At 41.6% G+C, this 27,020-nt stretch overlaps 8 protein-coding genes across 8 annotated transcripts; 5 read left to right on the top strand and 3 right to left on the bottom strand.

The window, feature by feature from the left end:
- Nucleotides 1–110: 110 nt before the first annotated feature.
- On the bottom strand, nt 111–2,199 carry BDB00DRAFT_18021 (phosphatidyl serine synthase). Its single transcript, XM_053116363.1, has 7 exons — nt 1,841–2,199; nt 1,608–1,718; nt 1,364–1,528; nt 1,181–1,258; nt 949–1,104; nt 705–850; nt 111–609 (listed from the first exon to the last, which is right to left on the bottom strand). Exons 1-7 carry the CDS (start codon nt 1,973–1,975, stop codon nt 375–377), a joined length of 1,026 nt encoding a protein of 341 aa, XP_052983424.1. The 5' UTR covers nt 1,976–2,199; the 3' UTR covers nt 111–374.
- Nucleotides 2,200–3,136: 937 nt separating this feature from the next.
- On the top strand, nt 3,137–4,171 carry BDB00DRAFT_805231 (uncharacterized protein). The gene is made up of 2 exons (XM_053122176.1): nt 3,137–3,483; nt 3,637–4,171. Exons 1-2 carry the CDS (start codon nt 3,146–3,148, stop codon nt 4,046–4,048), a joined length of 750 nt encoding a protein of 249 aa, XP_052983423.1. The 5' UTR covers nt 3,137–3,145; the 3' UTR covers nt 4,049–4,171.
- A 126-nt stretch (nt 4,172–4,297) lies between these two features.
- On the top strand, nt 4,298–6,930 carry BDB00DRAFT_805230 (T-complex protein 1 subunit delta). Its single transcript, XM_053122175.1, has 9 exons — nt 4,298–4,455; nt 4,614–4,666; nt 4,788–4,877; nt 4,972–5,080; nt 5,206–5,348; nt 5,472–5,732; nt 5,830–6,066; nt 6,153–6,740; nt 6,832–6,930. Exons 1-9 carry the CDS (start codon nt 4,359–4,361, stop codon nt 6,844–6,846), a joined length of 1,593 nt encoding a protein of 530 aa, XP_052983422.1. The 5' UTR covers nt 4,298–4,358; the 3' UTR covers nt 6,847–6,930.
- BDB00DRAFT_805224 (uncharacterized protein) lies at nt 6,931–8,673 on the top strand. Its single transcript, XM_053122174.1, has 5 exons — nt 6,931–7,712; nt 7,781–7,834; nt 7,929–8,069; nt 8,134–8,255; nt 8,345–8,673. The coding sequence occupies exons 1-5, from the start codon at nt 7,219–7,221 to the stop codon at nt 8,521–8,523; spliced, it is 990 nt and encodes a 329-aa protein (XP_052983421.1). The 5' UTR covers nt 6,931–7,218; the 3' UTR covers nt 8,524–8,673.
- Nucleotides 8,674–11,610: 2,937 nt separating this feature from the next.
- Nucleotides 11,611–11,891, top strand: BDB00DRAFT_805211 (uncharacterized protein; the record flags this gene model as incomplete). The annotated part of the gene is made up of 1 exon (XM_053122173.1): nt 11,611–11,891. A coding segment is annotated over one exon (213 nt), but the record flags the coding sequence as incomplete, so codon positions are not given.
- An 876-nt stretch (nt 11,892–12,767) lies between these two features.
- Nucleotides 12,768–13,466, bottom strand: BDB00DRAFT_784900 (uncharacterized protein; the record flags this gene model as incomplete). Its single annotated transcript, XM_053120498.1, has 3 exons — nt 12,768–12,936; nt 13,083–13,305; nt 13,451–13,466. The coding sequence occupies 3 exons, from the start codon at nt 13,464–13,466 to the stop codon at nt 12,768–12,770; spliced, it is 408 nt and encodes a 135-aa protein (XP_052983419.1).
- A 524-nt stretch (nt 13,467–13,990) lies between these two features.
- BDB00DRAFT_926048 (uncharacterized protein) lies at nt 13,991–17,999 on the bottom strand. The gene is made up of 16 exons (XM_053128828.1): nt 17,834–17,999; nt 17,730–17,753; nt 17,563–17,637; nt 17,420–17,491; nt 17,139–17,315; nt 16,979–17,035; nt 16,636–16,818; nt 16,216–16,524; nt 16,053–16,109; nt 15,750–15,920; nt 15,561–15,629; nt 15,281–15,442; nt 15,139–15,207; nt 14,852–15,028; nt 14,657–14,725; nt 13,991–14,254 (listed from the first exon to the last, which is right to left on the bottom strand). Exons 1-16 carry the CDS (start codon nt 17,949–17,951, stop codon nt 14,187–14,189), a joined length of 1,857 nt encoding a protein of 618 aa, XP_052983418.1. The 5' UTR covers nt 17,952–17,999; the 3' UTR covers nt 13,991–14,186.
- A 5,178-nt stretch (nt 18,000–23,177) lies between these two features.
- BDB00DRAFT_805189 (uncharacterized protein) lies at nt 23,178–25,981 on the top strand. The gene is made up of 6 exons (XM_053122172.1): nt 23,178–23,674; nt 23,907–24,174; nt 24,606–24,717; nt 24,975–25,032; nt 25,136–25,329; nt 25,419–25,981. Exons 1-6 carry the CDS (start codon nt 23,395–23,397, stop codon nt 25,665–25,667), a joined length of 1,161 nt encoding a protein of 386 aa, XP_052983417.1. The 5' UTR covers nt 23,178–23,394; the 3' UTR covers nt 25,668–25,981.
- The last annotated feature ends 1,039 nt before the right edge of the window (nt 25,982–27,020 follow it).

Genomic DNA, 27,020 nt, shown 5'->3' with positions numbered 1-27,020 from the left:
TTACATGGTCTGCATCCGCGGAGGCAAAGGGACGGTAAGAGATAGAGAGACAGATGATGGTTCGAAGCGACCAATTCGAGTGATATTATAACGACGCTAAAGTTATCTCTGTCAGGAGGAAGATGGGGTGCACGTGTGCAGTTGGGGGAATGCCTTCGGATGGAGAAGACAGATAAATATGATGATAATGATAAAAAGAAACGGGGGATAAAGAGGTCTGCTAGATGGGATGTAGAATAAGATCTATGATTATCGAAGAGGGAGGGATGGATACTGGATACATATAGAGAGAAAGGAGTTAAATGACAAGTATGTAAACATATAGCTATGGTTATGTGAAGTATAGTTGCATTAGCTAGTAGAAATTAAGATGCTTATTCGTCTTTATCATCATAGGACAGCTGGATAGGTGGTGGAGGTTGATAAATAATGAATCGCCATAATGGGAATGCAAAGAGAACAATGAAGGCTACTGCAGACCATGCGACTTTGACGACCATAGGTGCTGGAACAGGGAACTCGTTTTCCGAGAACTTCAAGCAAATGATGGTCTCAGTCATGATGTTGCATATCATTAGCCAAGCATGTGCACCCAGCTTGGTGTCACCACTAAAAAAAAAAGCGCAATGTGAGAGTGAGGAACAGAGACAGGTAAAATTACCCATTTTGGTAACGATAAGTTCAAAGCGCCGCGTCAACTTTACCTAGCCATTAGATATTGATAAACGTCTCGTGCTGCGGGCAACGAGAACAAGAACATGAGTATGAGGCGGTAGGTATTAATTGGATGCTCTGGGGGAACCCACAATAAATATTTCAGATAAAAGCAGTTGAGCTCGCATTGTAATGCCTATAGAGTACGCGAGTTTAGCATAACGAATAATGTGTCAAAGTACAAAAATCATTGAGAGCTGAAATAAACGCGTTCACTACATATAATATACTTACAACGATCATTAGGCCAACAACACCAAAGTAGTTTTTAGGGCTACTGGTAGCTTTCCATTCAAACCGTGTCCAATCGTGAGGCGTGAATTGCTGGACTGCGCGTTTTGCTTTGCCTCGTAATGATTTGATTTGACGGAAACCAACCCACGTGTATTGCTGTATAGTTTACCGCAAGAGGTTTCAGTACATGATTTATGCATGGATTTAGTGCTATTTTAAATCGTATATTTACCTTCATCTCAAAGTACTGGCAGGTCTTGACTCCAAGGTAGATACCACCCCAGTTACATACGAGTACATCCAAGATCCACTGTGAAATGAAAAAAAAAACCCAGCCCAGCATACACCCCGGTTAGCCAAGCTTAAGGAATAATCCAACAATATTGCAAGATGAAACGCACAGATTACTACTTACATGATCCCACCAACATTCGGCAAAGTTGTTGAGTTGGTGTTCTAATGAATATTCACACAATTCAAATGTGACAGACAAGATCCAGCACAGCCAATAGTCGCGCAAGATAATAGCCTTTCCGTACCAACCAACAACGTGGGCTAATACGAAAATATCCACTTGGTTCTAAAATATGAGATAGAATCAATATCTCTTCCATTGTCCACCATTTTCCTCTTGCTCATATTGACCATATAGAACCAACCTTGAATGTTTCCATACTCAAATCACACTGATCTGCATACGATCGTTCTGGCAATTGTTCACCCAACCCGGTATCAAAATAAACCATGAATCGACGGGCTTCATCCTTGTTCTAAATTGTTCCGTTGTAGCACAGCATTTAGAATATTACGTGGGATGTGAGTAACACAAAAACGAGTCGGATTTTACGACGTGTCAAAAGAAAAAGACTTTGTTATTTCTGTGTGATCTTACCAGGAACAGTAAAAAGACAAGGACCATTTGGTACAGGACACTTAGACTTAATACGGCACGCCAGAACGGCACACTGGGTCGAATAAAGGGACCATCCCGGAACTGGAGCATGCCAATAAAGACGAAACAGCCCATAGCAGCCGAAATGCCCAGTTTGACGCTTGTTTCAGTGTCTTCATAGTTGGTGCGGACTGCAGCATAAAATAACCATCCCAACAAAAGTGCCAGAGCCGTCAGGGTATGTGGATGAACTTATACAAATAGTAGAAAAAAAAGGCAAAGGAAAGCCACACACGTGAATGTATCAGTTGACATTTGTCGGCTCCCTTGGAAACCCTCCCTTTCTCTTTTCCGGTTTCCACTATATCAAGGAACTACTGCTTCCTGGTTTAGCAGTATTCCTTATGCTATATAAAAAAAAAGAGACAAAAAGCTACTCACAGAGGCTTTGATTGCTTGTGCTAGAAGTAACTGATTCATGGTCTACCAAGTCGGTGGCAGCGCGATGCTGATCCACATATTCCTTGTTGTTGCCCATTTGCAAAAGCTACTCGTTCTTTCTCAATAATGTATACCTTCTTTGTCAGGAAAGTTTTGGCAGGACGTTCCCAGGAAGGAAATCAAGAGAAATCAAAGGCGCGGAAGCGAATGAATGAGAATAAGGACCCGAGGTTCCAGGAGCGAGCAAGAGAAAGTAAAAAAGAAGCGGAACAAGAAGCAGGGGGTATTGATCCAGCACGCTTTTTTTTTGCGTCGCTCTTTTTTTGTCGTTCCCGCAAATCCCAATGTGCGTGACTGATACAGTGTGTCTATCAGCCAGCACGATCTTTGGTTCGTTTAACCTCTTTCGCTTGTTCATATATAAACTCTGGTTTTATTCTTCACCGTTCGCGAAGGTCGGGTCCGAGAGTTTGGAACATGAATTCCCGTCAAACACTTGTATCATAGCAACGGTTGCAACATGGGCCAATGCTGCAAAAGGCAGCTTTGGGTATTTAAAAGAATACAACATGTTTATGTACACGCGCAGTTCCTATTGAGAAAAAGGCCATATTTGGAGATCTCGCACTCAACAAAGCAAGGGTCTATATTGGCCATTGTTGCATTGACATTACCAAATCGTTATGACAAGGGAGACGGGGTGGCAAAATTATCATATGTTCATAAGCGAGTGAGTCCCCTGTCAAAGTAAGGAACTCTTCAAATGCCCCCCCCCCCAGTGGTTTCCAATGCTTTGGCTTTGCCACGACGAACTGAATCCCTATTTTATCTTTTTGTCTTTCTTTCCACTTTTCACTTTATTGCATGGTTGGCTTTTCAAAGAAAAATGGATTGCCGCTCATTTCATCGCATACGGATATGATCAAACGCAAACTTCCGGCATATCACTATAACGATCATGATCGTTATTCTTCCGCATTTGAGGATCCATCCCGCAGCAAAAACCACAACAGCCACAGCCACAGCCACAGCCACAGCAGCAAGAACCGATTACGATTACAGCAAGCGGAAGACGAAGGAGGGCATAGTACTCTTGTCGATGAACTACCGCCATACACGTGTACAGTTTATAAAATGGGCTATGTGAAAATAAAGCAAGAAACTGGTAGTCAACCGCCGTCATCCAGTCGAATTCGATGGAGGCAAGTAATATTAGTAATAGTAGTGATATATCATAGCTACTGTACTACTTTCAGTTTTCTCCCTACTTGAGAATACTTGCTGCTGCATGAGAGTGCATTTTATGCTGACGACACGCGGACTAAACTTTTGATGCAACGTATTCGTATATATAGAAAGTTTTATATACGATTATGGGGCACGGCATTATACATGTATAAGAACAAGGATGAAACGAAACCAGTATATACCCTCTCAATGCAACGCGTAGAAGCGGGGCTGGCCCCCGAGTTTCATAAGAAGCCAAGCGTGCTTCGTCTCAGAGCTGCTACTACGGGCGATCAGTTTTTGATGCGGTTGATGAATACTACGGATATGGTCTCTTGGATCGAGCATTTGCAAGCAGCGGCCAATATCAGCCTTGATCTCGATACTAGGAAGATGCCCCGTTTTGTTACAATGACTCGACCGAACAATCAATCAACAACAACAGCGAATCTGACGTTGAGCATGGGCAACAGAACAGTGGTGACAGTGTGTCGCTATGAAGGAAGGGTGCGCCTCCACCATTGTCGAAATAATGGATAAAATATAGGATAGGCGAATTTTGTTAGCGAATGTACATATTTCAATGATACCTACTGCTACAAGTACTTCTTTATGTGACTCTTGGTATAAAGTACATATTTCTTTCTTGCAAGAGGAAAGGCGATATATCAATTATCAATGGGTAGTTCTTTTTTGAGCGCTGCTGGGACCTGTCAGACTACCGGACTGACTGAGTCCTGTGTGCCACGCTATTTTCTGGAACTCAGCTGCACCTTTTTGAGTTTGAGACTTCGTTTCCCGTCAAAAACACACTTTCTGAACACGCGCGTTCTCTCTCATCATCACAGTAATGGCCGAAGTAGCAAAACCCGCACCAAGCAAAAACAGCTTTCAAGAAAAAGACAAACCCACCGAAGTCCGGTTAAGCAACATTGTTGCTGCTAAGGGTAAAGCACGAAAAAGAGAATCTGTCAATATATGAGATTTTGGGAAAAAGCCGAGGACGTCCTAGAAAAAGATTGCGAGAAAAAAAGGAGGGGTGGAAGGATTACGACGATCTCGACAGATGAGTACCATTTTGACACTTTACATTATATTTTTCTAGCTGTTGGTGATGCCATCCGAACATCGCTTGGTCCTCGTGGCATGGACAAGATGGTAAATACCCATTTTTTCCTTTCATTTTTCCTTACACGATGCAAGTTCCGAGTTCAATCGCGTTACGCACGCACATGCGTCGTGCTATAAACTGTCAAACCTAAAAAAAATTATTCGATAGATCCAAACCGGTAGTGGTGAAGTTGTTATTACCAACGATGGTGCCACGATTCTTAAACATATGTCTGTCCTTCATCCTGCTGCTAAAATGGTAACGACGATCGATTGAGCTCTTTATTTGAGGAAAGAAAGGGGGCGAGGACGTCGTCATTTGGAAGATCTCGCTAATTTAATGACGTGTATAGCTTGTCGATTTGGCTGCTGCACAAGATGTTGAAGCTGGTGATGGTACTACATCCGTTGTAGTTCTTTGCAGCTCTCTTCTTGCTGCTGCCGAAAAGATGTTGAACAAAGGTAAAAAAGATAGTTTATGGTGCTTTTATATGGTGTGGAACTCGATCCCAAGCTAAGCAGTAAACTGATCAATAAAACTCATACTTTCTTATCGCCCTTTCCTTTCTTCACCCAATAATGTACAGGTATTCACCCGACTACTATCGCCGAATCCTTCCAACGTGCTGCCCAGAAAGCCGTCGAGTACCTTTCCGAGATGGCCACTCCAATTGATCTTTCTGATCGCGAATCGTTGCTGAGAGCAGCTTCCACTTCCCTCAACTCCAAGGTAAGATTGCGTGGCAAACATGAGGGACAAAGAGATGAAACGGAGAGCTATATGGATCTTGAGAGATGACAATATGAATTTGGAAGAAAAAAGACACGCTAACTGTTTCTCGTCCATATAAAGATCGTTTCACAATATTCCTCCCTCCTCGCTCCCATTGCTGTCGACGCAGTAACGCGCGTGATCGATCCTGCCGTCACTGATAATGTGAATATCAAAGATATTCGTGTCGTCAAGAAAGTGGGTGGCACCATCGATGATACCGAGCTCATTGATGGTCTTGTTTTGAACCAGAACGTGGTCAAGAGCGCTGGTGGTCCTACTCGTATGGAAAAGGCCAAGATTGGTTTAATTCAGTTCCAGCTTTCACCACCCAAGCCTGATGTAAGCAGCTCTCTCAATATCAGTTGCAAGTTATTTAATATTTCTAAAGGTTGGTCTGAGCAACAGCAGAAATGAACTAACGGTGACTTTATAATAGATGGAAAACCAAATCGTTGTTAACGACTACAGACAAATGGACAAGATTTTGAAGGAGGAACGTCAATACTTGTTGAACATGTGCAAGAAAATCAAGAAATCTGGCTGCAATGTGTTGCTTATTCAAAAGTCCATCCTCCGTGATGCCGTCAACGATTTGTCTTTGCACTTCTTGGCCAAACTTAAGATTATGGTTGTCAAGGACGTTGAACGTGATGAGATTGAATTTATTGCCAAGGTAAATATAGACATCTTCGTATATCATATGAATGTTTTATTCAGATCTAACAGTATTGTTCTGTCTCTGCTCCCTCCTTTGGCTAGTCGCTTGGATGTAAGCCCGTGGCCGATGTTGAATCCTTCACAGATGACAAGCTCGGATACGCAGATTTGATTGAAGAAAGCGACTCTGCAGGCTCAAGAATTGTCAAAGTGACGGGCATGAAGCACGCCGGCAAAACCGTATCTGTCTTGTGCCGTGGTGCCAACTCGCTCGTCTTGGAAGAATCTCACCGTTCGCTTCACGATGCTCTTTGCGTCGTTCGATGCTTGGTCAAGAAGAAGGCTTTGATTGCCGGTGGCGGTGCCCCAGAAATCGAAATCTCGCAGAAATTGATGGCCTTTGCAAAGACCTTGAAGGGCATGGAACAGTACTGTTTCCAGGCCTTTGCAGAGGCACTTGAGGTGATCCCTACCACGCTCGCCGAGAACGCTGGTCTGAACCCCATCTCAATCGTCACTGAGCTTAGAAACCGACACGCTCACGGCGAAAAGACCGCCGGTATCAATGTCAAGAAGGGCACTATTACCAACATTCTCGAAGAAAATGTCATTCAGCCCCTTTTGGTATCAACAAGTGCTATGGAGCTTGCAGCCGAAACTGTCAAGATGATCCTCAAGATTGACGATTTGGTAAGACAACCTTTTATTTTTGGGGTTTATTCGCGCGCCAGTGGGTAGATGAACTTATTTAACAAATGTTTGCTTTTATAAATCACAATAGGTACAAAGCCGATAAATTTCTTTTTGATTTTACTTTATCATGCATCTAAAAACAAAAATACTAGTAAAAGGACTAAAAGCATTTGTCGAGAACAAATAATAATGGTCAATTGAAAGGCTGTTATGTGATATCAAAAGGTCTCCCTGAGTATATTTCCAAGCGGTTGCATAAAAAAGGATGACAGACACGTCTCGGCTCCTATGTATGTTTTCAAGTCTTCATAATGGCAGGAGCTATGCATCGAGGTACTAGCTGTCCTTTCTAGCATATAAGCTTCCAGCTAAGGTGATAGCATCTGCTCAGCAACGACGCGTTCGTTACATTACTATGACGGTTAAAAAGGATGTGCCCAGCTCTTATAAGGCAATCGACGTTAGTCGAGCGTAAATGCAAGTAATATCCACTCTTCACAAATTTGATGAAAATAACTTTACAAGCTTTGGTTGTTGTGACCATACCATACTTTGGGTACCAACATTGGTTCACCACTCTCCGCTTGAAACTTTGGTTCTTGAAACCGAATATAAAGGTGTTGAAAGCAGCAATTTCCGTAAAAAACCAGTTTCTTTTTACCTGCATACTTATTATAGTAACAAAAAAATGGCTGCTGCTTCACCCGTGTTTCTTCTCACAGGCGCGTCCCGTGGTATTGGCAAGGCAACTGCTTTGGCTGCTCTGACCACCTTTAACGCTCGCGTTGTCGCCGTCGCACGAAATGCTGATTTACTCAAGGAGCTTCAATCCGAAGCAGATAAACTTGGCAAGGCCGATTCGCTTGTTGTTGTTGCTGGCGACGTTACTGACATTCAGATTGTAAAGCAATCCGTAGCACTGGCCATTGAGAAATGGGGTCAACTTGATGCTATAATTGCCAATGCAGGGTAATACAACATGTATAAGCGCGACTTTATTGTATGGAGGATGGTACTAACCTACTACATGTTTAAAGTGTCGTTCAGCCACTAGCTTCGGTTGCCGACGTCTCTATCGAAGAGTTCAAGCGGTAGGAATATGGGAAAAAGCGGGAAAGAGTAATTGAAGGGTGTGTAGACGTTGTACGAGGAGATTCATTCGAGAATATGTCTTTGATTCTGTAGTTCGTTTGATATCAACTTTTTCTCAATTGTTTCGCTTATTCAAGAAGCATTGCCTCACTTGCGCAAGTCAAAGGGTTCAATTATTATGGTGTCATCGGGTGCCGCTTCTCGAGGATATCTTGGATGGGCTGCTTATGGATCGTAAGTTAAAATTTAAGCTTTTGCTATAGGTCAACTCAGCTTAGTATGTATGCGTATACGTTAGATCCAAGGCTGCCATGAATCATTTGGCCTCGACCTTGTCAGCCGAAGAGTCTGATGTGACCAGCATTGCTATTCGACCTGGTATCGTAGACACGGACATGCAAAGCGTGCTCCGCGCTGAAGGTATACATGCACGCTTTATTGCTGGGCACTTGGCGCTCTATATCCACTTTTCCTTTTCTGTACACTAACAACGACACTGTCTTTGCCAGGCAAGGAATCGATGAAGGATGACCACCAAAAGTTCATCGACCTGTATAACTCGGGTGCACTTGTGCGCCCCGAGCAGTCGGGACATGTATTGGCAGCTCTTGCAGCGAAGCCTCCTCGTGCTATGACCGGTTCTTTCTGCAGTTGGGATGATGAGAGCCTCAAGGACTATCGTCTTTAAATAGAACAAAAGTTTAAACGGTACAATACATTGAATGTAGTATGCATATAATCATTTCAATGGCTCTGGTCAATCCAGTCTTCCATAAAATAAAGCAAACTTTGAAGCTATATAATCATTTCAAATTATCATTCAAACAAAGGCCGAAGATCTTGTATCTATAGCCTTATTTAACAGTATTAATAGTACAGCTCGCTATATCTCACAACGGTAGTGTTCAATTCACTGAAGCTTATGTGCATAAAAACTCTCTTAATAGGATTAGCTGGCTATTCAGTCACGTAGGTTAGTAGTAGTTTACCTGGCAGTTTCGCGTGTTTGTCATGTCCACTGTTACCCCGAGAACCACCTATAACAAATAAACCAAACATACAAAAGAACCACATACCAAGCGCAATCAGAATACAATACATAGTTACCGCAGCAACCGCAGCAACTATACAGCTTTCTCGCACCCCAAAACTAACAAAGGAAACAACTATATTACGGACGAATCCCTTGAGCATTTGAGCTTGACTGTTGTTGGATAGCTGTACTCATTTACATCTCTATGTTCCTTCATAAAAGCTTAATTGACGAAGATAACAGGCGACCAGGATTTCTGAGTGTGGATTTGCTTTTCTTTGAAGCGAGTTAGTCTCTTGTAACCAACATATTTCTTCCTACGGAAGCACTTTTGCCGCGATATTCACTTTTCATCACTTGTACCCGCCCTCAGACTTAGTATGAGTCACCCTAACAGTATCCCTACAATTCCCGCATATCTAAGTTTCACACCATCATATACCTATATTTATATTCATCAAAAGAAAAAAACACTCCACATCCCCAATGCAACTAAGCCCACCCACACAGCAATGGAAATAACACATGCTTTGCGCTGTTGTTGTTCGTTATCTTTTACAGCTATTTTTTCCCCGGAATCAATGCTGAAGAATACTCACCCTTGCTATCTCTTTGTTCATGTTTGTTAGTGTTCCTGTTTAGATTCCTTTTCGCCCAGGCTTTGTTTGCACAAGGGCATCGTAATCCACCTCCACGCCATACGTCATTGCTTATACACATATTGAGGGTCTCCTTGTTTTGGTTATGCGTCCAGATGGGTCGTTTGTACAGATTCTATTGAATTGTTATACACTTTACTGTATTGCACATAAACGTTATTGTACTTTCGGTAATGTAACTCTTGCAGACTAACTACTCTGCAATTTGTCGGGCTACAACGTGTTTCATCAATTGTTCGATGATACTGGGGAAAGGGCACGCCTCGCTTGAGCGTCAATTGATACCGCAAGGCGTAATTATCAGCGTGTCCAACGACGTACAGGACAAAATAGAACTTATACCAAAAACATTGTGAGGCCTTTTTGATCGATGAGATGATGGTGCAAAGTAGACGGGAAGCACCGCATTCACAAATGTAGATGATGATTGCCATGGTTTTCTTGCCCAAATATACGACGTTTCTTTTCCAATGGTTGTTGGAGATATTTCATGATTATCCTCATTATAAATTAAAACAATTTAACCCAAGTTTGTATGTTGACCAACGTCGGCAGATCACGTTGTGATTTTCTTATTTCCACCGCCCATCTTGTTCCTTTGATTATGTATTTGATGATATGCTACTGTCCACACATTTATAAGACCAAACGATTCCCCAAACATCATTATCCACTGTTGGGAGAACTTTCAAGAATTATGGGTATTTCTGTTAAACGACGATCCCTATTGGAGGGACAGATAGTCATTTCGGCGCTCATTATCAGCTATCGCCCACGGTATGCAATGCCTTTAAAAGCGATCCAAAGACGAAGTCCTTCTTGACCTATTGGTAAAGGTGACATGAGCTTGGTAAACATTTCCGTACACTGACCGGAACAGTGGCTCAAACCAAAAACGTAGCCTTGGAGCGTTCATTATACGGGAAACCCTACATGGTTTAAAGCAAACGCATGTAGTCCAAGAGCAAACACATATTACTATCCCTGCCAACTTCAATTGATATGCCACCTTGCCACCAGACAATGCACCAGTCGTGAATGGAATTACTGCTGGGAGAAGTGTTGTAGCGAAGAAGCTGCTCGTCCCCAACACATTCTGCTGTGGCATCTAAAGACAAGACTTGGTAAAAATTAAGCGGACCTTAAATTATACCAAAAGGGACTACATGTTAAGCCAAGTGGGACGTAATGCACAGTAAACGGTGCACCAAACGTATATAAAAAGCAACTGCAAAAGAGCAGGATTTTTCTCTCGGGTTTATTATAACATCATTAATTCGGCAACGACACGTAGTCTGCAAAGAGGCGATCAGAGACACAATATGTATTTTGCTGTGGAATTAGGCAACAATAGAGGAAAATTTGCTACGTCTCTCTTATTTTTTTATCACGTAACGAAGGCTATGAGCGCGTACGCACAAACCCACACTAATGGCAAGCATAAAACGGACGTAAATCAGCAGGAAGAAAAGGTAGTCTAGGAATGAGCAAATCAGGAAGAGCGCAACACGGATCTTTCTATTTTAAATAGTGACGAAGTGTTGCGTGTGTCAAACCTTGAGCGTTCCAACAGCTTTCCCTTAAAACGAAAACTATGTAGAGTGAAAGCGCATTGTGACGCAACGATTTGGCCAACTGACTTCGCACTCGAAATGCACAAAGGAATGGCGAGTGAACAAGGTGATAAATGGAGCAACGAGTTACGCGCAAAAGTGGTAAAAGTTGGAGGAAGTCATCGTTTGTAGTGTTATTTTTCTGATCGTCCCCATGGATCTTGAACGCTGCTTTAAAAGAAGGATGAGTCGAATTCACTAACGGCAGCGGATACTTATTATGAGCGGGTCAACGTATCTGCAGCAGCACATACTTAGGATGGAGGATAGAACTTTCAGAGAACTGTTGGCGGATAGCGAAAGTGGTAAAGCAACAGTTTGACGAGCACGGTTAAACATAGAAGATAACGGGTCTGTTTTATATAGTGCAGCGATGGGGGCATCTTTTTCCGCACACACATAACATCAAGTACCACACACACAGTCAAAAGATAATATCAAAGCACTGTGAACTACGCTATCTACACACGCTGTTTGCCTTGTTGGCTGAAGGAATGTAAACTGGCTGCTGGGTGGATTGTGTTCTCACTGTTCACTGATGGTGAATTGTCTACCTTGTCAGTCACGCCTAATTCCGGCATTTACTGCTCACAGAAAAGCATTTCTTCCGTGAATGTACTTGCTCATTCGCATTCGTGTCTTTGTTTTCGCTTGACACGGTGCCGTGCACGGCCCCACTCACAAACAAGCGCCGATACCATCGTCGGAGGGTACAGCTCCGCATGGTGAGAGACACGTACCACTACCGCCGCAGCACATTTGTTTGGATGACCACCAAGCACACCCCCTTTCCTTTCCTTTCGTGATAGTCCCTTTGAGCCATATGCTAAAAGCCATACTATTAAGCAAGAGCCAATGAAAATCCATGGAACTTGGTGGAACTTTTTGAAGTCCCGAGCGTGACAGTCAAAAAACGTCTATATAAAGCGAGCAGTTTCGCTTTTCTTTTACTTCACTTTAGTTCGTTTTGGAAAGGCGTTGGGCTGTATGCGCGGGAGTCACTGTCCGTGCTATGATCAGTTCCGTGCCAGTGCTGGCGATTGTTCAGAGTCTTCTGATGATTGGATGGGCTCAGTGGTCCGCCATGAAGAGATGATTGCAATGTACCAGTGCGGGTCAGTGGAGGGTGAGGAACGAACAGATTATTATTCCTATTATTTATTACACACATTATTACACACAAATAAGAAAATGATAAACAAAATAAAACTTTCGCACTCTTCTCAAAAACGTTTTTACCGCTTTATTATTTTTTTTTGCTTTGCCTTTTTTTTCATGTGCTTGACAAGTTCCTTATTTTTTTTGCCCACCCACAGCTCCGTGCTGACATGATCACAACGCGCTTTATTACACTTTGACACTCCTTTTCACTTTCTGTGTTCGCTTAAATTGCTTGTTACCGCGGATATGGTGCGACCCTTCTTGTGAAAGGGGGTTATATTATAAGAGGCAACACCAGAGCATACGCCAACAGGCTAGTATAACTGCTAGATCTTCAAATTGGAAAGTCTGTTTTCAGCTGCTCGTCTCTCTCTCTCTCTCTTTCTTGCACGTAGCTTATCGCAACAGGATTTTCTTGTCATTTTGGTTTTCATCTGATTAAGATGCAGAAAATTGCGCCTGTTTTTTAAGCGTGATTCTTGGACCAAATGTCACTTCCAAGAGGCGACAAGAAGACGATAAAGCTTGCGCAATGACCGTGCAAATAGTTCTTATGCATGTTGACCGCGTTGTAAACTCTTTGGTATGCTCGAATTTGTATCCTTTGAGTGAGTACAGTAGATCGATCATGACGTCTGTATAATAAATGTAGCTTGATGTTAGTGAGTGGTTCTTATGTCAGTGTGCTAAGAAACATTAAAGGGAAACAAAGAATCGGCAGTGTTAAGGTCAATAATAATGAGTAGATCTCGCTTGCATACTTTGATTTATGTATAGATACCTGCTTAATGGAATTGCTGAAGTTTGAGGGGCGCAAATAGATGCCTTCAATTCAACAAGCCACCTACGAAAGGAGCCATCTTGCTCGCCTGTTCCTATTTCTTCTTCTTCCAAATGAACTTGCACCTGGTGAATGTGTGATTCCGTTACTGCGGTGGTATTATCATTTCTGTCTGGATTCTTCTTGTTGTTTTGCTTCTTGATTGAGCTATCATCGCTACCATCTGATAATTTATAAGTTTTATCATATATAAGCTCGACACATCAGTAACCATCGTCAGGACAAATATGACACGTCTTTAGCAATCACACTGGTAATACATAATGCTACAGAGTATGCAGACTGCGTGTGAACAATGATAAAGTTACCTTGCTGCGATTTCATAATGATGCACCCGACAGGGTCTCCTACTAAATGTACATACGCGCGAACATTTTCTGCGTCATCTAACAACAGCAACAATAATACAAGTTGAGTTGAAAGAAAAAAGTATTGTGTACATGTGCCGTTTATATATACTCTTCGTTGGCGACATCTCTTTGTATTTAGTGTATCAGCAAAAGAGATATACATACATCATTCTGACACCCAATTCGTACTTTTTGTGTGTACTGTATGTAGCATTAAGCTTGGTCTGTTTTCAGAAAAGAAGCCAAAGACTTTTTAGCCGTATCACATGATGTGGGTTTCTTTAAAAACTGGTAGTATACACAGAATAATATCAGAGAGGTGGAGGTGTGTATGCAAATGAAAGAAGAAGTTACCTCATATGTACATAGAGTATCAATTACATAGCAGCGCAGTACACAGAACATCACCTGCCGCTTCACACTCTTCATGACTTCAAACAATCAATATAGATTTTAATGATCTTCAATTCACTATTACTACCTACCTCCACAGTGATCGTAGCTTTTAATTAAACGTAACACAGTTTAAAAGACTTTGAATGTAAGGCAGAAGAACTTAGAATGAAAAAGTTACATATGGTATGAGAAACGTATGATGTATATGTGAAACAAAAGTTTTAACTGCTTCTTTTATAAGACTGATGACTCTCGTTTTGCACCTTTCTGCTCACTACTACCTCCTTTCCTGTTAAAACTACTCATTCGAAACCGAAGGCTGCCATTTCAATTTTTGCGAGGGCTTCAAGGTTCCTCGTTCATTCACTATAAATAGAATCGCAAAAGATCAAAAACGTTAAAAGCAATGAGCTTGACTTGTATCAGGAGTAATCATCTATGTTGAAGGTGCAAAGCAAAAGAAGACTTACGTGAAAAGTTTATAACGCGCGTATTGAGTGATTCAGCGGTATAGACTATAGGTCTTCTATTCACACGTTCTAATTGGAACTTGCAATCATGAGCTTCTCGGATATGTCTATAAATCTTGGTATGTTGTTTGTATGCGGGTGCAGAACAATTTTGGTAGGGACAAAATAACAAATTTGACGTTAATTCATATAGTAGATCCAGTGTCAGCCATCATATCATTATTCAGCAACAATAGCAGCATTTAAGCACTGATGCTTAAAAGTAATAACCGATAAAATCAAACATTGTAGTACATACCTTCAATTTGTTCGTCGTCTTCGCCTTCATAGACGATTTCAATTTTATCCCCTTTCCTCATAAATTGCTCTGGTACATGAAAAACCAAGATATTATCGTGCTTGTTAGTATACAGTGTGGTAATATGATAGAGCTCCAAAGGAACTCGCTTGTATATATTGTTACAGTCGAAACAATACAAAGTGGCATACATACCATCATATTCAATTTTCCTGCCAGTCAGCATGCTTCTCGAATGATATGATCCACGGTGTCTTTCGAACCTTGGAAACTCTTGATCGTGTATTTCGCGGATATGAGAATATACACGAGCGCGTACAGGATTTCTCATATGGCATCCGTAGTACGGGCATAGATAACAGGATCCTTGATCTTATATGGAACACAAAGCCACCCATATCCAATGAAAAAAGTTAATATCCATCATACTCACATTGTGAAATTGCATAATGGCACAGTATAGTAGCGAGGTTGGTTCTTACGATTTTCTTCGTTTTGATAAACAATCGTCAAACATTCGTCGGAATCAAGTAACCTCCGTTTAGGATTGTCTAATATACATTGAAGAAATATCATACTCAGTATAATTGTGACGAACCAGAAGATAAGAACGATATACGGTACTAGTCAAGTCAATCATTTCGCCAGAGAGTGACATTACCATACGTGGTCGATGGGACTGCACGTATGGAAAATTTGTATCGTGTTTGCGACGAAGATGGTCATACAAACGACTTGAAAGGGGAAATGACTGATTACATCCTTGATAAGGGCAGTATGTTCGATCTGGTGGAAAATTTGTTTTGTTGTAAGATGCGAGGATGAATAGAATTAAGAGTTATAGTCGGCAACATTTTGTATGATTGGGTGGGGGAGATGTTTGATGTTTGTCTTTTTCTCTTACCTTGATCAGAGTTTTCAAAAGCTATAGATAATCGTTCGCCATTTCGAACCGGCGTCTGCTGCTCTTCATCTATAATTCATTGCAGAGTTTAAATTTTCATCATCATCATTTTGTAGCACGACTGAACTTGCTTCACATTCCACTTTGCAATTGTTTCATCGATTAAGCAAACATATGATAATACGTTACATGAAAAACTCAGCTTTCGCCCTGACGATGTACAAAGCGTAAAAGGTTGACGTATTATAGCAATATCGGGAAGCTGTGGATCATGTTCGTCACGAATGTGCCATATCACATAGCGTCGAAACTTGCTCGATGTTGTACATCCTTCAAAAGGACAAAAGTATCGAATTTTGCCTAGTAATATATTAAAGTCCATATTAGCTTATTAGAATAGCTTAAAAACACATTATACCACAGCACTTTGTAAGTATAAGGCCGAGAGTTAGAACCAGGGGAGAGCGAGAGAAAATAGAAGAGAACACTTACTTTCCGTATGGTCGTATTCTAAGGTCATCTTCTCGCCTTTCGTTAGTCGACTAGTGCCTAGCAAAATATAAGAGAGATATATGTAATAAGAGAAAAAGGATTACAAGTCATGTTGATAATACGCCTCAACTTTAGTAATGACCAATAGTTCATATTATCTTACCGTCCAATGACACAGGTTCACCTTTACTATCTTTAAAAGTGTACTTTCGATGAGCTTGGATGATAGGGAACGTGCAATCATGCTTGCCCCTAATATGCTGAAAGATGCGAGCTCTTTCGTTTTTTGTACATGGACATCCTATGTAAGGGCAATAGTATCGCCGGCCAGTCAACTTGCCCTCTTCTCTTAGTGGAATCGGATTCGAAGGTGTTAGTATTATCGCATTTCGCGATTGGAAGCCTTCTTTATCATTAGCGGTGACCACATGAATAGGTCCTCCATCTTCTAGTATTTTGCTTTTAGGGTCATCTATTCGTGTATATGTGCGGGAAGACGCACGCGTGTAGATGTGTGATGTGCCCAATGATATGATCAGTTTCAAATTTTTCAATGCCCAATATAGAACTATTACATATATACCTGAGAATTCGATAGTGTCACCATCTTTCGAGAAAAGGAAGTATTGCTCTTTCTTGCGAAATTTTGGAAGAGGAAGAAGATGGGATTGGCGCAAATGAGGGATGATACAGTTTCGCGTTTGTGCATCCCACATACAGCTAATGTACGGGCACAAAATTCTTCCTGCTACTTTTGTTGATGTGTCTTGTGGGTGTAAGGATTAAAGTATCAGTCAGTGTTGTGATATGAGTACAGATAGTAGGATCCGTGAAAAGAGGCGAAAGGCAGAGGCAGGAGTTAGAGAGATTGAACGACGGCCACAATAATTGAGAAGGAATTGGGTAGCGAATGATTCTTTACTTACTCGTGCAGAGCGCACTTCTTAATCTCTGGCCGGGTTCAAGCAGCTTGTTTGATAGAACTAAAAAAAAGCGGACGATGTCAATAATATACTAACTGCAAGTTAAATGCATGAAACAATTGAGGGATGTGAAAGAGCAGTTTATACAATGACATGATCTTACCTGTCAGGTCCACCTTGGCATTACTTGGAGTACAGAATTGTATAGACGCTGACTCGGGGTCATACTGTGGAAAGCGATAGTCGTGATATAAGCGGATGTGCTCATACATAGATTCCAATTGGTTAGCACCCAAAAATTCGCATCGCTTGTAAGGGCAGTAAAATCGATCATCAGTTTCTGTTTTTTGCTGTAGTCAGTACGCGTAGGAAAGTAAAAGACCCAAACACACACGCATACACGCGTGCACACACAATTGCAAAGTGTAAACAATGTTAACTTACCTGGGGCAAATCTAATGGTCTTTTTTCGTCGTTTCGTAACTGCCTCTTGTTCTACTGCAAAAAGTGGCATTGCTGTTTTGAGAATGCGTATCACTCAGGAACGGAGCACAGCCGGACCTTATTAATTAATCGCCCCACTATACCTTCGGGGCTATTGCTCTCAGACCATGTGGAACATGCTGCGTTGCTTGGAAACTGCGAAGCGCGTCTGACCTCTACTTTTCGCGTATAATATAAACGGGACAGTGTTACTCAAAGAAAAACAAATCATAATTACGCGATTTATCTTCTGGCAAAATGTATTCATTACCTCTTTCTCTCCTTGTCGCGTCATCTGGTTTAATTAAAGAAGGAAATTCAATACTCTCCAAAAAAAGTGATGCGGGTCCAACATACGATTTGCAATTCATTTACCGTTCACCATGTCAAAGTTTATAAGATCGTCTTGATCATTCGTTGTGGCATCTTCCTCAACGGCTGACGCTGCTGGTAACAATATGCAGGTTACTTGTCTTTTAAGGTGCGTCAACATGTTTTCATTTTTTGCGGAAAAGAACCAGGTGCGCTTGAAGTGCCTAAAAAAGGCTGTCTTGCATAGACACTGGTCACTAACTCAGCAAATTTTGCCTTTATCCTTGTTCCGCCCTTTGTAAGAGAGGCGGCTTTTCTCTTGTTGGTAGAATAGAGTCAATGTATAAGATCGAGCGTTTTCCTGCAGCAGCAGCAGCACCAACAGCAGCACCATCATCGACATCATCAGCGTCCTTACTAAAATTGAAAAGCTGCTCGCCATGAATGCTGTCATACTTTCAAACAAAGCATTAAAACAAGTAGAACCAACTCAACCGTCATTATAAACCCCGTTCTGTACGCGACAACATAGCATATGGTTGGCTCGCACTACGTATTTGCGAGCACATTGCATCAAGAGCGAAAGGTGCTCAGGCTCTCTTCGCTGTTGCGGCCTTGTTACGAAGGTGAATGTTTTTTTCTCTCTCGGCCACCCCGATTATGCCGGCAGTACTACTGTATTTTCATTCGTATGCGTCTTCGGGGCCATCATTTCCGATATATCGCTACAGAGCTACACCGAATTACTCATGCCATATCGTCCGCATGGTATAGCTTTAAATTTTTCAAGAACACTCACACAATAGTGCATAATTAGAATATATGTGTATCATCTTGCTGCGTTATTATTCTCTCTTACTTCTCTGGAGCGTCCTTTGCAAATCCCAATTACAGTATGAAGATACATTTGTCGATTATATTGTGCATTGTTTATTGAAGACGTATATGCGATTACATATTCACCTTTCTATCGAATGTCCTTGGCTTAACTCGCGCTTTGCTGTCTATTATTCGCAGTTTAAGCGACAACTAGTAAGTATATCCAGTAAATCATTGTGACCTAAAATAAGCAAAATGTTACAAACTTTTGCGTGAACAATAATAATTTGCTAATAGTGATGAATTGATTCTTTTAAAGATACTCGTAAACATTTGACAGGAAACATCCACCTTTATCTCAAAAGAGTCTGCACAGCCTTTTCCATTCATCCGGATGTGCGAAAGTAACAACGCTCACTTCCAAACGAGCCTCACCAGGACAGGGTTTTTATTCTCTATTTTATGCATTTTTGCAGAGCACCTGATAAATTACACTATATACCCGCTCGTTAAGCCGGTCACGTTGCTACAATACCAGTTGTCCTTATATTCTTAAGGTTCTGGTAGTCTTTAGGAAGTTCTTACTAACGGACTACCGAGATTTTGTTAAAGCGATCGCTTTCTGCCAAAAACCAAGGTGATCACGAAATATGGAATTATTCAAGTAAGTGATGTCATATGTACAGATGTACCCTTTAAGCCATTGTTTTTATCTATGCCATGGGTGTGCTCACTGGCAGCACTTTAAGCGTTCTAAGCAATTATTGACTGCATTTTGAGCTGGCGTCGATATTGCATCTATTGTCAACCGGCCTTCGCGTGCTGACTTGTAGACGATCAATAACACATTTCCACTACATATTTTAGGCACGCACCACACCACTCCAGTTCAATTTATTCTGTGTACAAAAACGACCCTTTTCTGTTTAGAAAGTTTAAGTAAAGGTATTTTATTGTTGTACGTAACACAAAAAAGAACGATCATTGATAATGGTGACCGTCAATCTGGTTCATTACCTATTTTGCTTCATCACATTGAGGCGTTTCGATCTTTTCACATTTTTGCGACGGGAAATAGTTACCATATTTTATACATAAATGGATATAATAAATGTCATATTTTGTACTTTTGCCACGTGTTAGAGGCAACTGGTGGACACAGAGTTCAATTAAATCAAAAGATACGTCATAGCACATACACCAAAGATTCCTACTTGAAAATACCATCATGGATACTTTATTCAACCCGTTGCATATAACAGCTACTGTATAACAGCAATGCTCTTATAATGTGACAGGTTGTAGGTACTGTACTAGGAAGAGGATGATAATGTTGTAAAACGTTCTACACTGTCATCAACAATGTCAGCGTAAATTTAAATATGCATTCTTAACCCTTTCTAATTCATATCTTATGTCAGCGCGAACGTGAATAGAAATCGCAAAAGAAATATGGCACAGCTACTTTTTAGAATCACGTTCCAATTGAGTGGGAGAAAGTTTGTTAATTCCATCATAAATTCGCTACCTCTGAGAGAGCCTCAAGCATCCTCACTAGATGCGCATATCGTCGATGGTGAATAGACAGGGTGAGGGTGAGCCGCTTGGCGACGAGACAAACTTTATGCAAAATCCGCCCTCGCTTTCTTTCCCTTGCCTGTCCAGCTTGTGACTCCTGCATGATACCAAGATCGGAGCATATGTACGTAGCGTACAAAGTGCAGTTTTTCTTCCTTTGTAATAATAGCATGTGTACCACAACAATCCATTATCAATAGAAGCTTCGATTTTAACCTGATCTAAGTGAAAGGTTTCCCTTTATCCACGGGTCATTTAAATAGGAAGTAAGGCAAATAGTAAGCACCAACTGCACAATTTAAGCCAGTTAGAATTATGTTCAATTAAAAAACTCGGTACATACGAGCTTAGGTAAGAAAAGAACTATCTATGTCTCCAATGACGGGGTTAATAGTAGTAGCATCTAATGTTTCACATACGCATATGCTGCAAGCAAAAGCTCATGCAGGAATTCTCCTAACTTTTCGAGTAGGCTTTAATGCCGTTACGCCATTAGATGCACCATCTTTTTATAGTGCTTGCATAGTAGTATAGCTGGCCGCTTTGCTTATGTCATTACAGAGCCTAGCCATCGTCGCTCTAACTGATGTATAGTGTGGATACATCGATAGAACAAAGTAACTTGAGCTGCTTAACCTGACAAATGCACATTACCATTTGCTTCGTGTCGTTTATATCTGGGAATCTGCATACTGTAGTGTACGATATATGAATTCGGCTTTGCTCTGTTTTCAGCTTCTATCAGGATTTTTGTCGAGGATCCTGAGACGCTTAAAAGATGGGGATGTTACATAATAACTCCTCGCATACTCATAGCCCTATTGGAGATAAGAAAGAGAAGTTTCAAATGTAACAAGGAGAATCAGGCTTCTTGCATGCTGCATGCTACACTTCTTACACTTTTCTTTTCTTCGTTTCTCTTCTTCCTACTTGTACCTATGGGAGCCTCTACTCGTATATCACGATATTATAATTCAATCGACATCTTTAAATATTTTCAAAATGCGAAATGCAAGATAAAACATCCATACTGTAAGGGAGCCAAGGGGTTGAAGCATGTATATGTATCGCCGTTGCTATCGTCGTCTTGAATGTTGCATCATTATTCCTATGTTTGCTAAAGATGGCATTGCTCTTCTTTTTCGAGAATGGATGCGCGTGTTTTTATATCCTTATCTACTATTGTCAACCAGCACCAATAGATGGAGGGATAAAACAGATACTTCTGTTTGTGTGTGCGAAGTTTGGGAAAGCGTGTGTGTCTGCCTAATGAATGGGTCAATTTTTTCTCCCTGTGCGCAATCTTTCTGGTAGGGGACATGATCGTATCGAACATTATTGCCTTAACTGGCAGAATTACCAAAAAAAGCATCTTAATTTGTAGCTTGCTAACATCGAGGCTCACATTACCCAGAATCGATAGCGCTATTGTTACCATGAACCATCATGACAGTGCGGACAATTCAGAGACAGAAACAAGCCCGAATATACCGCGATAATCATTCTGCAAATCGTCTGGCTGTTACTATCTATTGGAAGCTACTCGCTCCAACAGCACCTCCTCGATCCCCTGCTGACTATACGGAATACAAAAGAGAGAAGCTGCAGTAGTATGCAAGTTTTGGGCTATTCTGATAAGCCAAAATCAAGTTAGTAGCAGCAGTCTAAATCGTTTCCGTCGCGTTCCACCCTGCTGTTTCTTAATCCGCGTGTTTTAACTTCATCGATATTTTAAGAGTACTGAAAAGCCTCATGTCTCGCCTGTTTTGAGAAAGCGAGACGATGATCACACAAATACATGCTGTTGCTGGTGCTTGTTTGTTGCGCTACGCCCTCCTTCCATGACAAATAAAGCGGCAACCATAAATCGTACATTATGTATAGCAATGCTGTTACGAGTATACAAACAGTGAGATCTCTATAATACCTTGCTTGCAGTGATGCAGTTTTTTCGATATGCTACACATACGATCATATTACCGTGCTCCTGCTTATGCCAATAAAAAAGTTTTTTTCTGCATTCAGTCGATCAGTTAGTCGCCGTTTAAACGACATAAACATACAACAACAGTAACGCCATGGTTTCCGGATACAATTACATGTATTACTCGATGGTGGAACTCACTCGCTTTGTCTATCCGGATTGGTAGACAGGCTTGCGTAAAATAATAATAATAGCCGGCGTAAAGGCTTTGCCGAGTCCTAAGTATTTCATATAAGGCTGTCGTGTGTATACACCCGGTGCAGCGCACGAAAAAGAGAGTTTCGGATAAAATGATCCGATACCCGTTCGTATTACTCCTTAATATCATATCTTCTCTACTGTTGCTGTTGATGGTGCCGAAGATGACGATCTGTTGTTGTTGCGAGGGGGTTGTTCTCAAGTGGGATATGAACAAATCAATCACGAGGATTTGGCGATGATGCTTGAAAACAGGTTGCCATATACTTTCCAATTGACTCTAAATCTGGTTAAAAAAACAAGGACACATCAAATTCGGTGGCGAAATAAATGACGCAACCACCGACAAGTTTAGTAGTGCGGTGCATATTTGAATAAACACGGAATCGCTTTTCCTCTATTTAGAAAATAATAGGCGAATGAGGCTATTTTAAAAGTGTGTGTTATGGTGAGACAAAGCCCAAGGGACACTGCGCCTGGTAAAAAGCACACAGTATTAGTGAACGTCTTTGGTATTTTTAGCTGGAAAAAGAGAGTTTCGCCACGCCCCAGATAACTTTTGTCGCGGTGCATACTGAAATAAAAAGAGCGGGTAAGACTATACCAAAGTGGGCAAAATAAGACCAATCGGTCCGAATTATTGCTGGAATTTACCTTGTGTTACACACGAAAAGAGGCGGTGTTGCATGGGCCCATCCACAAGAGGCATAAGGCATAAGCAACAGTTTGGAAGACGGGAAAAGAAAACGAAGGCTGAATCTATAAAGTCCCTGGAATGTAAACTATAAATGTAATCTATTATACAAATATATTTAAGCCATAGTTTCCCTTCTCTTTCTCTTTCTCTCTCTCTCTCTCTCTCTCTCTCTCGGCCCCCTCTTCTTGCGACTACACTCCTCATATCCTTCTCTTCTTCAGAATCAGCGACGACACCTCGGTTTTTCTAATCTTCTTGTTCTTCTAATTATCACACACGCACACGCACACATACTCTCATTTCCCTTCTATCTGTAAAAAAGAAATCCCGAAAAGTACCATTACAAGCATGTCTGTATTAAAAAAGCTGTTTTTGATTGGCACCTTGGCCTTGTCCGCCGCTAATGCTCAAGAGGCTACGTCTGCCGCTCCCTCTGAACCCGCCGCATCGTCTTCAGTCTCTGCTGCTGCTGCTGCTCCTACTCCTAGCGGTGGTGCTAGCGGATTCCAATTCAAAGAATCGTACCCTACCGATGGTAGTGTCCCTGTCCCCAAGCAAGAATGGATGGCCTTGCTCCAAAACGCCAACATTACTGATGCGCCTGTTGTAAAGGCTAATGGCAATGCCGGTAAGCATTCATTCTAAAAAAAAATTGAAAAGAGTGGCGCCGAGAAAAAAAGCAAAGGCGTGACACTTGAGCAAAGAGAAAATACTCATGCCGAAAAAAATCAATTTTACGTACCTACATATTTTATGCTACATCATCTGGCATTTTGATGCTATAACAACTACCACCGTTACAACAATTATCTCCATGACAATCATTTCCGTGACAACAATTATTGCTGCTATCCCAATAGGTCCTCAGCAATCCGGTACGGCAGATCCTTACTGCGACTGGACCTTCACTGGCTGCACTCGCGAAACCGATATCGTCGCCTGCCCTAAAGGTCAATGGGGCATCACCTACGATGACGGTCCTACTCAATTCAGTCCAAAGCTATACGACTTCCTCGACCAAACCCAACAGAAAGCTACGCTTTTCTTGATCGGCGGCCAGGTTATCAAGTACGCTGACCTAACGGAGCGAGCCTTTAAAGCAGGCCACGAATTGGCCATCCATACTTGGTAAGTATCGCCTGTTTTTTATCGTCTTGATTTCCGGCGCCATCTACGCCATTTGGAAAGACGCAGTAACAGGCAGGAATAGCATTGCCCCCCACCTCCCCCGGGCACTCCCCTTTCCAAATCGTTACCACATACATCTACCCCCTTCTTACGCCTCCTCAAGTCCTACTTTCATTGCTCGTTTTCTATCCCGTTTTTGTGTATCCTATCCATACTCCTCTTCACTTCGCGTCCTCTCTTCGCCTGTATGCTAGTTACCACACTTTACAACATCTTTCTATCATCAGTTAAGCGGAATTCAATCACTCCTGCTTCTTTCTTTATCCAGCTATCACTCTATCTAGAGGCTCTTTTTCTCCCTGCATCACTGCCACCATTCCAGACACGCGCGCGATGATTCACTAACCGTCATTTCCTTTATTTCATTTTAGGTCTCACTCTTACTTGACCACTCTTACAACTGAACAAGTTGTTGCCGAATTAAAATGGACAGAGACTGCCATCAAAGAAGTCACTGGCTTCTCGCCTCGCTTCTTCCGACCTGTACGTATTTTAACATTGAAGCCCCACCATCGTTGATCATCATCAGCATCGAGAAAAAGAAAGGGGGTGGTGGTGATGCGTGTCGGAACTTGATGTTTGTGTTTGGGGTTGGTGTGTGGAGAGTACAAAGTGTTTTATTTTGCTGATGTGATTATGACGAGCGGTGAAGGGGTGAATGTATATCTAATACCACCAGTGATCTATTTTACGAATTGAACTTACAACTCACACTTTATAACTACTCCAATCGTATATAGCCTTATGGTGACATTGACGATCGTGTTCGTGGCATTGCCGCCGCTTTGGGCTTCACACGTAAGATATTCAAAAAGAAATATATTCATGATCATCATAACCACCGTGGTTGAAAGCAATGTTATTGTTGCTCACTCAATTCTATCTTTGCAAACAAATCTAGCCGTTATCTGGAATCATGACACGGACGACTGGATGGCCGGTGAGCAGCCTGGCTTCAACGAGCAATGGATCGATGGTAACGTCACTGAATGGGCCGCTGCCAATGCCACCGCCACTGAGGGTGGTATTTCCCTTGAACATGATCTTTACCAAAAAACTGTCGACGCTGCTATTCGCGTTTTGCCCGTTCTTCAGGTACTGTCCAGATTACAGCTGATTCAGTTCTACACTTTCAATACAGGAGTAAAAGAAGCTCACTAGCTCAATGACCTTTTGATTTTTAGAAATCTTACAAAGTAACAACCGTCGGCGCCTGTACAGGTCAGCAAGCATATAAGGAAGGCGCAGCTCCCAATAACGCCACCACCTCGGCCACCCCGTCATCATCCGCTTCGTCTTCAGGCGTCGCGCCCGATGGCTCTTCAGCTGCCGAAGACTCAACCCAAGAAGGTGCTGCTTCCCAAGTGGTTGTTGCCCGTACAGTCATCGGTGCTGCTGCTCTTGCCGGAGCTGTTTCGTACTTTTTGGCTTAGAAAAAAAACAAGGCCGTATTACAGCCCAATTGATCAATCTCACCTCCCCCCCACCTTTTCTTTCTAGAAAAGATAACCTTAATCTATTAGTCCGTCATCCCAACATCCTTTTTTTGTGTATTAAGTAATTCCAATCATCATTTCTCCCTTCTTATTACAACGGCACTTTTTGTTTGATATACCCGGTTCTTTTTATAAATGTATGATGCTCCTAATACAGTATTTAACAACAACAGGGAATGAAATAAAAAATAAATACAATATGTAGCTTCGCATAGCACCCACTCGGAGCCATCTCTCTGTAGTGTCCCTGCTTAATTACTCTGCTTTTGTTAATGTATTATGACTGTACATACAGTTCATTTGGTAATGTCAACCAACAACATTGAAGAAGAATGTTGTGCATACTTTTATCCAAACGGACTACATAGTAAGTAACAGGTGGAAGAATTGCCGTCAATTTTGCAGGCAATAATTGAGGTCAAGCTATAAGCTTTCAAGCAACTTACACAAATGCTTGAACTTGATGATATATACGGCCTATCCATAATGAGTGCTGTTCATCTCCTATTCTCGCTGAGCTGTATTTTACTGTGGTGCAAGTATCTTTACAATTGGAGAGGCTGATGACAAAATTGTAGAGACACCAAAAAGTCGCAATGTGCAAAACTTGGATAAAATAACCTCCCATTAATCGAATGCAAACTTCTGCTGCTGTGTGCAGGGGTAGTGGCAACACTGGAAAAGGTTAGTATACTCGTGTTGTTATCATTCGTTGGCGTCGTGGTATCGCTCTTTTGTTGGAGGAAGGGTTCTTAAGCTACTAATTGACACGCTTGATGTTGTGGGTCTTTAATAATTTTTGCAAACCGTTATAATTGTCCTGCTCGTTTCTAACTATGATGAAGTGCTGGAGCGTTTAATAAAGCTGATTGCTAGAAAGAAAAATCTGAGATTTGAATACGTTGATCCAATTACGTGCCAGCACGGGGGGGGGGCAACAGAGCTTTATACGCCAATGCACGATATTATATCTCAATTTTTCTTTTTTGGAATTATAGAAAAGATCGTTCTTGTTCGCATTCCTGAGCGAGAACACTAAGTTTTTATATGGGTTTGACATGAAGGTATTGGTGTTTTCCTCGTTTGCATGAAGAGGTGGTTTATATAGATACTTTTTTGGCTGGTATACGATAACAGATCTCATACTCTGAATTATCAAAGGAGTTTTGTAATGTCCCATTTGGCGTCACAATATCAAGGGAAAAGAATGGAAATTCTGCTGATGTGTATATTTTACAGAACGACACAAGCTGACACGATGTACTACTAGATTACTTGAACAATGTTTCG

The sequence above is a fragment of the Zychaea mexicana genome (genome assembly GCF_025766255.1).
Source record: "Zychaea mexicana strain RSA 1403 chromosome Unknown BDB00scaffold_10, whole genome shotgun sequence".
In the NCBI taxonomy this organism is placed as follows: domain Eukaryota; kingdom Fungi; phylum Mucoromycota; class Mucoromycetes; order Mucorales; family Lichtheimiaceae; genus Zychaea; species Zychaea mexicana.
The sequence above is the reverse complement of the archived record's forward strand: the minus strand, read 5'-3'. Positions and strand labels throughout refer to the sequence as shown.